We start from the raw sequence: 14302 nt of genomic DNA on the forward strand, positions 1-14302 counted from the left end.
CAGTGTTGTTGTGAGAACCAAATGAAATAACACACGTAAAGTGCTTTGAAAAATCTAAAGCATCCTATAAATGATAACCTTTATTTTATTAGAAAAACCCACACTGGGTGTTCTCACCTGAAACCCAGTCGCAAAAACTGATACAATGCTCAGCAAGTAGATATTGGTGCTCTGTTGCTGTTCACCTACCTAACATTTGAGACCTAATAGACCCATGTTAGTGGTGTCACAGAGCCTCAAATTATTTATTGTCTAAATATTTGACTTTGTCTATTTATAATTTGCTCAAAGTAAGTGATCTCAAACTGAATCTACAGAATCATAAATATGAAATGGATTTTTAGAGTTCATCTTCTACTACCTCTACCTGTGGGCAAGACTGCATTTAAACTATCTTAAAAGGAAGAGGCTTTTTACTAAATGGGAAAGCCCACAGAGAACAGAATTTTTCCAGCTTCCCTTGAAGTTCAATTTATTAATCATTTATTGATTCCATAAAAGGAAGTCTGCTGGATGCTGGCTGACAATCCCTACCTCAAGGAGTTAATGTAGTTCAATATATAATACTTCTTGCTGCCCCGAAATAGCATGAAAATGTAAAATAATGTTTGTTGGTTGCTTAAAATATATGTTTAAATATAGTGACTAGAACATGATCCTAATGTGCAGTCTTTTCTCATGGGTTCTTCATATATAACTGCATTTCTCATAGGCACCATCCCTGGGCCAATGTGCTTTGGCATTGCAATAGACAGCTCTTGTGTATTGTGGGACCTTAACGATTGTGGAGTTAGAGGAGCTTGTCGGATTTATGACAACTTCAGAATGGCCTATATGCTGGTAGGAATAAGTAAGTGATGGCATTTTGATACATATTAATATATGAAAAAATAGCTTAAACTACCATCATTTATAAATAATCTTCCCCCAATCAAAAAATTAATTTCTTCAATAAATGAGTATTTTCATGGATATATAGACTACATGGAGAAACAGTAACTTTTATTCATATTTGAGGGGATGATTGCATTAAATACACAAATAATATTTCTTATTAAGTGTTAATGGTGATATCTTAATGATTTTTCCCCTTTTGAATGATTTTTCAAATTGCTTCTAAACAATCTTTCACATGGAGATTTGCAAGTTATCTTAAATTAGCTCTGGTTGAGTGAATATGATTAGATCCCTGTTTCAACTGGATTGTTTAGCAATTTACACTTGCCTTTTTTATTTCTTCAATTACTTTGAAAGTTGTCTGATTTTGAAAAAATATGTTTTTCTATTAAAGAATGTCAAGGTGTTAAGTTTGATTAGATTTGACTTTTTTTTCTTTATTACAAGGGAAGGCCTAGGGGAGTGGGTCAAAAGATGTCTAAGAAAATGATTTTGATATTAAAAACAAAAATGCATTAAACCTTAAAAAATAGATGGTAAATGTTTTATAAGTAAACATGCCATCATAAAACAAAATGTTTTACAATAAGCATATATTCTTTAATTGTAACTTAATGAGGTCTACAATTCATAGAAACACCAGTTTAAAAAGTAATAAATGCCTGTTTGATGAAGAAAGTAATTGCCTCTTGTATCCTGAAAACAGCTAAAAAATATAATAAGCAAAAAAAAAAAGGTTTTCTAAACAACCAAAACAGGTGTTGGTCCATTCACAAAAATGGATGTACTTTATTCAGATGATTTGCCCTCATACTGTCACCTAAATCCTATTTATTATTATTAAAGGCAAAATTTGAATAGACTTGCTACTTTTAAAAGTCCATTTCACAGCACATTAGAAGCAGCAAACAAGTATTTCTTAATCACTTAGCTCAGTTCAGTCACTCTGCTAAGCAAAGTAAGATACAAAGTAAAAGTTCCTCCTCTCCAGATGTTTATATTATAATGGAGGAGACAGTGTATGTATATATATGTGTGTGTGTGTGTGTGTATGTATGTATATGTATATGTATATGCATATACGTATATATGTATGTGTGTGTGTATATATATCTTGGAATATCCAAGAGAAATGCAGAATAAAAGTCAGGTAACCTTAAAAAGGATAGTGTTGTTGTCTGAGAGGACCAAGAAAAGACTCCTTGAAGAGGTAACACTTGAATAAGTCTTAAAAGAAGCCAGAGATTCTAAGAATCAGAGTTTGGGAGAAGGAACATTTCAGATTTGGGGAATAGTCAGCTGGGATGGAGTGCTGTGTGCGAGGAACAGTGAGCAGTCCAGTATTGGTGGATCGCAGGATTTGGGAAGAGCAGAAGAAGACTGAAAAGGTAGGAAGGGGCCAGTTTGCAAAGAGCTTAAAATACCAAATAAATGATTTTCTACTTGATCCTGGTGGTAATAGGAACCTGTTGGAGTTTACTGAGAAAGGTTTAAGGAAAATCACTTTGGGAGTTATGTGGAGGATGGATTGAAATAAAGAGACTTGAGGAAGTGGGACCAATTTAACAATTATTACAGTAGTCCCTCATCTCACTTTTCGAATCAATTATGGTATTTTGTTGTTTCTACCTTCACAATAACCCTCAAATCTGACTGCTTGTCTCCTTGTCTGAATACATATGAAATATTGTGTTCAGTTCTGAATGCCACATTTCAGTACAAGCCATATCATGTCTGGAAGAGGGTGATCAGGATGAAGAAAAGACTAAAAACCATACTACACAAAGATCTGCTGAAAAAAATGAGAATATGATGCCTGGAAAAGAGAAAACTTAGAGGAAGCAGGATAACTGTCTTCAAATATTTATGGCATAGGGGGCAGCTAGGTGGCACAGTGGATAGAACACCGGCCCTGGAGTCAGGAGGACCTGAGTTCAAATCCGGCCTCAGACACTTAACACTTACTAGTTGTGTGATCCTGGGCAAGTCACTTAACCCCAATTGCCTCACCAAAAAATAAAAATAATAAAAAATAAAAATATTTATGGCACGTCGTGCAGAAAAATTAGACTTGTTCTTTTTGGCCTCAGATGGCAGAACTAGAACATTGGGTGGAGGTCTATTTAGATGATGTCTGGAGAAATTCCCTAACAATTATGGCTGTCCACAATTAGAATTGACTAAGGAAGTAGTGATTTTTGTACTTGAGTACTTCAAGAGGAAGCTTGATGACCACTTCTTACATATAATGTATATGATTAAAAAGGCAATTCTTATTCAGGTAAGAATTGGACTACATGGTTTCTGAGGTCCCTTCCAAAACTGAGCTGCTCTTAATACTATCAGTTTGAGTTCTACCATATTAGTGAGAATACTCTTAGCATCCTGGGGAATAATAGCTTACGTGGACTCTGTTGGTCAGAATTTACTAAATCATGTGCAAAACCTACTCTGGTTTTACAGCAAGCCCAACCCTTATAGCTATTGATGCCATTAATAACCATCAAGAATCAAAGGCCTCAGATTACCATTAGGACCCATTAAGAGGCAATTCCCTATGTGCTACTCTGTGGCTTATCTTCTCTGTGGTTCTAAGGACCCAGTGGCTAAGCTGATACAATCCACTCATTACATGTAGGTCCTGTGGTTCAACTTTCAGGTTTGGGTATTACCATATATGACCCCTCTAAGTTGTCTATATACCTTCCTCTGAAGGAAAACTAGCTTAAGTTTGCTGTGGAAGCATAATATCATAATTTTCAGGATGTTGGTATTTCCATAAAAGCTAATTATCTAACCATTACATCATTACCATTACTGTGTGATTGTACTTATAGTTCAGTCTCAAATGTCAATGGAGAGGATATACTTTCAGAGCTAAATATGGAAGTTACCTAAGCATTTTTTTATATACCAATTCATGCTAGAGTTTTATCTAGCCCTCTGTTGATTTCCATAAACATGGGGTCCTGGTACTTTTCTTTAAGAAGAAAATCATGGAACTCTATTATAGGCCCCTCAGTAATGTCAACAACAACAACAAAAAGAAACATTTATTAAGTGTCAGGTATTGTGCTAAATGGTTAGGATAAAACAAAAGACAAAGCTAGTTCTTGCCTTCAAGGAGCTTACAATGTAATGGGGGAGACAAAATACAAATAACTATATACAAACAATATATACGTGTGTGTGTGTGTGTGTGTGTGAACACAGGATAAACTCGGGAATTTAACTCAGAGGCAAGGCACTAGCATTGATGGGGACCAGAAAAGACTTCTTGTTGCAATAAGTGGCATTTTAGCTGAGACTTAAAGGAATCCCAGGAACTAAGGAGAAAGAGATGAGGAGGGAGAGAATTCTGGGCATAGGGGACAGCCAGGGAAAATGTACAGATTTGGGTGATAGAATAAGGAGCAGCAAGGTCGTCCCATCCCGGCTGTTAAAAAAATATAATATTTCCTCCAATCACATGTCAAAATGATTTTTAGACATTTAAATTTTTTTTTGAGTTCCAAATTCTCTTTCCCTCCTTCCTCCCCCTCCCTCTTCCCTGAGATGGTAAATAATCTGATACAGTTTATGCATGTGAAATTTTAGTCATTTTGTACAATAAGACTTGAAGAGGGTTGCCCTATTTGTATAAAAATATTTATAGCAACTCTTTTTGTGGTGGCTAAGCTGTAGTATATGATTGTGATGCAATATTATTGTGCTCTAAGAAATAGGATGTTTTCAGAAAAACCTGGAAAGACTTACATGAACTAATACAAAGTGAAGTGAGTGGAACCAGGAGAAAGTCGTACACAGTAAAAGCAATTGAACAATGAAGAACTGTGAATGACATAGATATTCTCAGCAATACAATGATCCAAGGCAATCCCAAAGGACTTTCAATGAAGCATGCTATCCATCCCCAGAGAAAGAACTGATATTGTCTGAATATAGACTGAAGCATCTATTTTTCTCTTCCCTCCCTCCTTCCTTCCTTTGTTCAAGTCCTCTTTTTTTTTGGGGGGGGGGGGTGAGGCAATTGGGGTTAAGTGACTTGCCCAGGGTCACACAACTAGTAAGTGTCTGAGGCTGGATTTGAACTCAGGTCTTCCTGAATCCAGGGCCGGTGCTCTATCCACTGTGCAACCTAGCTGCCCCCGTTTTTTTTTTTTTTACATAAAACCAACTCCTAGTTTCATTTATTAATTATTTTTAACTTTCAATTTTGGTAATATTTCCTCTAATTTCAGGATTTCTATTTTGATGTTTATTTGGAGATTTAAAATTTCTTGTTATCCTAGGGTTTTTTTAGTTTCATACTTAATTAGTTGATCTGATCTTTCTCTCCTTTATTGATATAAGCATTTAGAGATATAAATTTTCCCCTAAGTACTGCTTTAGCTGCGTCTCACCAATTTTGATATGTTGTCTTATTAGTTCAAAAATAGCACATTTAATATTTCTGCTTTTCTATAGTTGTGAAGTTATTATCCCCTAAAATATGGTCATTTTTTTGGTGAATGTGCGATGCACAGCTGAGAAATAAGTATATTCCTTTTTCCATTCAGTTTTCTCCAGAGGTCTATCATATCTAACTTTTTTTTAAATTCTATTCATCTCTTTAACTTCCTTCATGTTTATTTTATGATTATATGTATCTACATTTGGGAGAAACAAATTGAGGTCCCACCACCATTTTAATTTTACTATTTATTTCCTTCAATAATTTTCCTTCCTTAATCAAATACCTTGCCATTTGGTACTATATGTTTTGTATTGATATTAGTTCACCATCTATGGTGCCTTTTAGCAAAATGTAGTTTAGCCACACTGTGGCCTGTGGCTCTTCAAGGCACTGATCCATGGTTGGCAACAAATTGAATATGGGGGAAAAGATATAGGGAAAAGTTGAGGATGACTCCTTGGTTGCAAACCTGGGGATCTGGGACAATGTTGTGATAGGGAAGGTAGGAATGGAGAGGAATTGGGGGAAAGGTGAGTTCTATTTTGGAAATGTTTAAGATGTCTAGCAGACTTTCAGTTTGAGATGTCTGACAGTTGGAGGTGCAAGATTCAAGGTCAGCAATGAGGTTGGGGCAGAATAGGAAGATTTGAACCATTAGCATAAAGATGATAATTAAATCCATAGGAGCTGATGAGATCATCAAGTTATATAATATAGAAGAGGAAGAGGGTCCCAAACAGAATCCCAAGAGACATCTAGGATTAGAAGGCATGATCTGGATGAGGATCCAGCAAAGGAGACAGAGAAGGAACACTCAGATGGGAGGCAAACTAGGATAGAATGGTGTTCAAAAAATCTAGAGAGAGGAGTATCTAGTAGGAAAGGGTGATCAACAGTGAAAGACTAAAGAGAAGTCAAGAAGAATGAGGACTGAGAAAAGGCCATTGGATTTGGCAACCAAGAAATCAGTAGTAACTTTGGAGAAAGTAGTTTCAGTGATATGTTAAGAACAGTTTTGCTGTAGAGGGCAGATGAGATATGGGACTGATCACTCAATAAACATTTATTAAGTGCCTACTATGTACAGGCAAAAGACTGTTCCTACCCTCAAGGAATTTAAAATCTAATAGTATGATGGAAGGATCATATAAGGGGTTCTTCAGAAAGAGGGGGGTATGGGCATGTTTGTAGTCAATAGGGAATGATCCAGTAGAGAGGGAGAGATTGAAAATATGTAGTAGAATGGTGATGACAGGGATGAGGGGCAATTTGCTGGAGGAGATAGGGATGAAATGGGATCACTTGAGCAGGAAAGTAGCTAGCCTTCGTAAGGAGAAAAGACCTCCTCTTCTTTTGAGACAGGGATGAATGGAGGAAATAGTGGTAGAAGGCATCTAAATGATTAGAGATGAAGGAATGGGGAGAAAAGAGAGTTCACAATAAATGGTCTTAATTTTGTTGGTAACATATGAGGTAAAGTTTTCAGCTGAAAGGGTGGGAGGAGAGGAAGCAATGGAGATTTGAGAAGGGATAGAAGGGTACAGAAGAGACTCTGTGGAGATTGGAAAAATGAGTTGATAAGGCAGGTATAGAAGGATTGTCTAGCAGAAGTGAGTACCCAGTTGATGCTGTGTAACAAAAATTTGTAGGGAACTTAGTCACATTGTTTGCATGATTTTCTCCACCTTCATTAAGCAGCAGATGTTCAGGAGCAAAAAAGAACAAATAGTGGGAGTAATCCAAAGCTAAGGCTTGGCAGAGAATAATGGACAAAATGATAAAGGATTCAAGAGAGGAAACTAGAGTTGCATTGCTTCACCAAGGGAACAAGATGGGGAAAAGAGGAGAGAGAAACTAGTATAAGAGAGATGGCCTGAGAGAGAATTGAGGAGTAAAGGGATTGAAGGTCACAATGTGGGAAAAGAATAGAATGTTGTAGGGTAATGCAGAGGGACAAGTGAAAAGCCAATAGATTATGATCAGATAAAGGAATTTTGGTATTCCTGAGTTGGTTCAAATAATTTTAAAAGTCCATTGCATATGTTCAGGATTGGGAGACATGTTTATAAAGAAGTTTATGTGAAAAAAATAGGGATTTTAGTGGACTGCAAGCTAAATATAATTCAGTAGTGTGATATCTCAATCAAAATAGTTAATGCAATCTTGAGCTACATTAATAGAGGAGATAGTATGCATAATTGAGGAAATAGTCAACTTTGCCAACTACACCTCCATCCATCCCATTAACTATACTGTTGTCTTTTGTCTGTGATCCTATTTCATCATCTCTGCTTCAATGGGATTTCCCTATCCATGTTCCTACTTTAGATCCCCTAAATGCTCACTATTCATTTATGACCAAGGATCTACCTGTATTTCTTCAGACTCCTCTATGATTATTAAACTCCAATAACTCCTAAACGAACATCTAAGTTTAGTTCCTCTGTGAAATTCCCTAGTTCAAATCCTGGCCTTTCTACCAAAGAGGCATCCTGATGCATATTCACTATTAACAGAGCCTGTTTCTTTGCCTATTAATAGTTCTATTATTTCTTCACTAATGATTATGTGACATTTAAGTCATAGATCCTATAGAGCCTATTTATATCATTTCACTCTGTTGACAAAAATGGTGAACGTATATAATGTCTTCCTATTTGCATGACAGAGCATAATTTCTAAGTCCTGGGCACTTTAAATGATAAAGCCTTTACAAATTCTATCCAGTTCCTCCAGTTGTTTTAAATAAATCAAAGTTTCTGCCTTACCTATTTCATCCTCATTAATCCCCACATCCTCACCAATCCCCACATACTCCACTTAATCTTCTAGAAATTTATCACCTATAGCATCAAAATTCAATAGGCATGCAAAAAATGTTATAATTCTGTCAAGGAAGAAGAGAGTTTATTCATTCACACATGCTTTAATATTTACTCTGGGTACTAATATATTAATTATGTTCAAATACCATAGATATATTAGTGTTGACCACTTGCTCTTTGAAAAAAAAAAAGATTGAATCACCACTTTTAAACAAAAACACTGCCATATACCTTTTAATAAAGTACAGCTAAGTAAAATAAACTGAAGTGATTAGTGAAGTATTTCAAAATGACACCACCTCTTAGTACAGGAAGTAAAGAAATTGAGTGGAGGAAGGGGGTGGAATGGAGATAGTGGATAGTGATAAAAAGAGCAAAAGAGGTAATTCATAAGCTACAAAACTTGGTGTGATGTTTTGCTGTCACTCAATGTGATAGGTGGTACTATCATGGAATGCTATAAATGTGGTCAATGTGGATGGGAAAATATTGTGAAACAGAAATCTGGAAAAATACGATGCTTATTTTATTGGCCCTAAAAGAGTGAAGGTCAGATCCAAAAGTTGACTTACATATTACTTTCATAAAAGTGGAGAAGCTTCTATTGCCTTGGATTTTTACTTTCCATACCTCTTAAAAGTAACAATCAGTCAAGACTCAAAGATTGCAGTGTAGAACCTCTAACACTGTCATTACAGACTGACTGTAACTGATCAAACCAAAGGTTTAAGTCACCAAATTAGAAAAAATAAATAAATGCCTACTTATCCATATATGGTTTTACAGAATTATGGACAATAGAGAATTGTCTTGCTTTGCTTCCTGCCATAGGCTACCAAAAGGAAGATTTGGATGCTAATGTCATTAACTCTAAAAACCTTAAAGAGGTCACAAGAAAGACAGTAGTTACAAGTGGAATTCAAATAAAGGAATCTAAAACAAGTACAGATAAAGTCTTTCTGGTTGCATTCAAAGGAGAAAAAAAAGGTAGCATGTAATTAAAAAGATGATGAAGCTTTTCACATTGTACAAGACAACTGGAGAAAGTCCCATGCTGTTTGGATGATAGAGTGACAGATGAAGAAGAAAAGGCTTTGATAAATAATCTTTTTTAGGCTCATGTTTCCAAATGCATTTTGTACAAGTTACTTCTATCATCAAAAATAAATTATGTCCTAATTAAAATGCAAAATATAAGGAGGACAGATAGACTTCTGTAGAATCTGAAGGGATTTTTATAGAAACTGGGAAAAAGAAGGAACATTTGCATACTGACATATTTAAATGTAATTCTACAAGTGACCAAAAAGTTTACTATGATCCTATTTGTATTATACAATAGAGGATTGACTCTTGAGGGAATCAAATAATTCTACATCAATGCTGAAAGAGAGAAATGGAAGCTATATATTCTTTATGACTTATATGAGACATTGGTTATTATATAGGCAGTTATCTGAAAGGTAGATTGAAAAAATAAATTATCAGGGACTTCACAGTTTCTGTTCTGCATGGTGACATGGACCAAGGGTGAGACATTATCATTAGGGAGTTCAGATAAGGGTCAGATTGGGTTTGTATCACTACAGATTTGTTGGCTTATGGCATTGATATGCATCAAGTGTCTTTGGTTATAAGCTATGACCTATCATGAAAACTATATTCACAGAATTGGCAGAGGTAGTCATTTGGGGAAGAAAGGTGTGGCTACAATCTCTGTAACTGAATAATAGAATAAGATTCTTTGTGACTTTGAGACTTTCCACTAATACAGTAGAGGATATGTGGAGTGCAGCTGACATTTATTTAATCTCTGAGATGGTTTTGAATGCTTTTGCTGAATAGATGATTCACAACATTAATCATGATTCTTTGGAAATAACAAATCTTGTCTCAATATTCATAATGGATCAGTAATACAGATTTTAGATAGCAAAGTGACTTTAGTAATGAGTTCCTGTGGGGGAAAGAGCTTTTGATGCCTTCTCCTTTAGAATTAGACTATTAGGGTTGTATGTAAAAGACATATGACCAGCAAAATATTAGAAATGTATTTTCTAATTCTGTAGAAATGGTTTATATTGAGGTTATCTATCATTTAATAATGTACTTGTGGAATAAAGATAAGTCCTATATGAAATCAGCCAGTTATTGTTAAATTAGTATAACTAGTTTTTACTGTGTTAACCAGTAGACTGAATAAGAAAGGCTTTTCAAGGGGACAATTTTTTTTAAAGGAAGCATTTAAAAGCATTTTGGTTTTTATTGTTCTGTCTAATAAATTATTTAATCAGAGCCAAGTTTGAACTGGACCCTGTGTCTAAGTCCCATCAAGCAATCTTAAAAGAGAGGGTTCAATACAATCAAATTTCATTATTATAATGCCTTAATTAATTTGAATATCCAATAAATTACCTGTATATTTTTAAAAAGCATAATTCTAAAGCAGGTGGTAGTAGCTGACATGGCTTTTGTGATATTTTAAGGAAACACCATCCAATAAATATAAATGAATATAAAAAGAAAGACACACACATACATCCAGAGCTTTTATTCAACCTCAAAAGCAACTCTTTAAAAGAAAGAGTCATGGGGCAGTTAGGTGGCGCAGTGGATAGAGCACAGGCCCTCGAGTCAGGAGTACTTGAGTTCAAATCCGGCCTCAGACATTTAACACTTACTAGCCATGTGACCCTGGGCAAGTTACAACCCCAATTGCCTCAGTAAAAAAGAGTCTTCTCTGGTCACCTTTTTTTTTTTTTTTAGTGAGGCAATTGGGGTTGTAACTTGCCCAGGGTCACACGGCTAGTAAGTGTTAAATGTCTGAGGCCGGATTTGAACTCAAGTACTCCTGACTCGAGGGCCTGTGCTCTATCCACTGTGCCACCTAGCTGCCCCGTCTGGTCACCTTTTAATCTCATGCACCCTTTCATGATCCATGGAAGCTCTTTATCCCTACTATATTTCTCAATATGACCTCAGGGGAGATGACAATATCTGTGTTCTGGAAGTTTTGAAAACAGTCTTCTTCTGATGTATGAAGAACCTCAGAGTAGAAAAAAAAAAGTATCACAACTTCTCAAAACTCTCAGCATTCATGGTCTATTCAGTCATATTCCCTGATTGAAGACAGACAAAATTGAGATGCATGGGGTTAGAAAATATGCTAATTATTCTTATAGAATTTGTGTGTGTGTCAATAAATGGAAGCAGCTCCATCTTAAAGTTTGTAAGTTAAATAAATACCATAATTGGTTCTGAGAAAATCACTTTTAAAAATTTTAGTTTAAAAGACTTAAAAATTTTAACTAGATTTATAACTCTACTTCATACCTCCCCTTTTTAAAAATCAGGTAGTAATCATATGTACTCATCACCCTCTCTTCCTAGATATTTTTAAGTAATTGCAAATATAATTGTAGGAAGACATGCATTATTAGGGAACATTGTAGCATAGTGGATAGAATGCTGGGCTTGGAATCGGGAAGACCTGAGTTCAGATCCTGACACAGACACTTACTGGTTGTGTGACCTTGGGACAAGTCATCTAAAGAGGAGGGAGTTGTAAGTTGTAAGATTTAAATGAGAAGGGAGCAGAGCCAAGATGGCTGAGAAAAGACAGGGATTGACCTGGTGAGTAATTAATATATTAATTTTATGCATAACAGTGGCCTAATTTTTTGAGTGTATGAAGCACTATGTTGTTTCAAAACCTTAAGAGTAAAACTTTGTGTATTGAATTGAATAAATTTTGTTTAATGTTTTAAACTTGGAAACATGTTTTCTTGAAATTTACAATTAATATATTAGGAAGTAACACCACTCCTTGTTTTTGTGTATCTTTCTATAGAAATGTAAGCCCATTTTCCTTGAGATAAATTGTTGTAGGTACAGAGGAACATAAACCTTTGCTGATAAAACAAATACATCTTATTTTTTTATTCTATTATTTAAATGATTTCAAGTCCAAAAAACAATATTTACAGAAATATTTTTACTGTGCTTAGAAACTTAAACTGATTATTGCATTTCTTTTTTTTAATTCAGGTATCATTTGTAAAATAATCACTATCCTCTTCAATACTTTTGCACTAATGTTATACAGACCTCCTTCATCAGACACAAGTGGATCATTGCATTCAACCAATCAAGAGGGTGATCAAAGAATGAATCTTGAAACCAAGACTTTTTAAAAAACCCGAAGAGGACATTTCAGAAATGAAAAATTGATGTATTATAGCTGCATGGTACAGCTGCAATTTTGGAATATTATATAAAAATTTACATTATTATTTTTATATAATTTATTTCATATATTTATCAATTATATTTTTAGGTACATGCAGATTTTTATTTGGGGTTCAAATGTAATAAAGTGGACTGTGTGCCCATTAATTACCCCCCAAATCTATGAGCAGTTCCAAAAGATAAACATATATATGTGCATTATGGTGAGTAAAAAAAGAAGCATAATCCTTTCAGGCTAAGGGAAGAAAAACTATATGAGCTAAATAGGGGAGGCAAAGATAGCCCATCAATAATTAACAATTCTGAGTACAACGAACTATTAAAGTACTATCAAAAAGTCTATTCCATTGTGCAAATTTTGTTTATTTATCTTAATAACTGTTCTAGCTCTGATCCTTAGAATTTACAACAAATTTCCCCAAAAAATTATCTTTAAAATAACACATGAATGTAACATTATGCAATTTCTAATTAAAACATCTTCAGCATATTATTTCATAGTTTTTCTCCTTTTGTTCTAGACTGGCCTACTTTCAGAGGCTTTCTGTGGGTGGGTGGTTCATTTCAACTTTCTTTTATCCTTTTAGTCATGGAATATAATACGAAAAAAACTAGATACTTTTGCCTTGACTTGAAGATGTTTTTTTTAATAACTTGTTCATATCCCTGATTTGTACTTCTTATTAGGATTGTCTTCTTAAAATTAATCAGCACATCAAAAACTTAAAGCCTCTTGAGTGAAGTATACGATTCAGTGGGTGAAAAAATGTCTATACATTTCGAAATGTGAAGATTTCTTAATCTAAACTTTGTTACCAAAAAAAAAGGCATTTTAAGACATTTTATGTGAGAAATAATAAAAGTTTATTCAATGGGGTTCATAAATTAAAATTATTTTTGGCTTGCCCCAGTTTTTCATTCTTTGGAAATTTTATTTATATATATACATATATATATATATATATCTTCAATAACCTAAAAAAGTCCTGCATGGTTCAGTGAGATGAATATAAAATTTTCTGCTGGTGAACTGCTACAGAATCCTTATGTAACCTATCCAAGCTCATGACTACAATGAAGTGAGTAGGAAGTTGGTGATATATAAGTAAAACATTTCTTTTGGCTTATATCTTCTTGATTTGAACCAGACTAAGCCCAGAACAAACTGAAAAGCAGATAATTTTACTTCTTCCAAAGTTCTATATGATTTGTTCTTGTGCACAAATTGGTATCCTTTTATATGTTAGTCAATTTTCATAATTAAATAAATTCAGCCTGTTATAATGACCTTTAGAAATTTGGATATAAAAATTTTTGTATGTAATTTGCATACTATTAATCTTTAAGTATCCATAGAAGTATTAACTAGGCATTTATTCTTTTAGAAAATATAAATGAATCTTTAAAAGTTCAGATGGTTACAAATTATATGTAATTTTTTTATTACTGTGAAATATGAGAAAATAATATGATTCTGGATCTATTTAGAAAGTGTTATTTATAAAGAACACATGTAAGGGGCAGCTAGGTGGCGCAGTGGATAGAGCACCGGCCCTGGATTCAGGAGGACCTGAGTTCAAATCCGGCCTCAGACACACTACTTGTGTGACCCTGGGCAAGTCACTTAACCCCAATTGCTTCACAAAAAAAAAAAAAAAAAGAACACATGTATTCATTTTCAGATAATATGAGTTACCAAGGTTATATAATAAAATATATTGATTTGGATTTTTAAACTTTTCCAAAGACTATAAAAGTTTGGCCTTGATAAATTTGTTTAAAATTGAAACTGACTTTTTTTTGTCCTGATATCTGATTTTATTGTTTTAGGAAATTCCTACTGAGGAAACTCTCCCTGCTGGTGTGTTATCAGCAA

At 34.4% G+C, this 14302-nt stretch overlaps 1 protein-coding gene across 1 annotated transcript in view; it reads left to right on the forward strand.

Moving 5' to 3' along the window:
• Window positions 1–12371, forward strand: part of LOC122734474 (solute carrier organic anion transporter family member 4C1-like) — a 120970-nt gene extending 108599 nt beyond the window's left edge. Inside the window, 2 exon segments of the mRNA XM_043975318.1 lie at window positions 713–850; window positions 12226–12371. Of these exon segments, the coding sequence (XP_043831253.1) occupies window positions 713–850; window positions 12226–12371 (284 nt within the window).
• Window positions 12372–14302: the final 1931 nt, after the last annotated feature.

Source organism: Dromiciops gliroides, chromosome 1 (assembly GCF_019393635.1).
Source record: "Dromiciops gliroides isolate mDroGli1 chromosome 1, mDroGli1.pri, whole genome shotgun sequence".
NCBI classification, from domain to species: domain Eukaryota; kingdom Metazoa; phylum Chordata; class Mammalia; order Microbiotheria; family Microbiotheriidae; genus Dromiciops; species Dromiciops gliroides.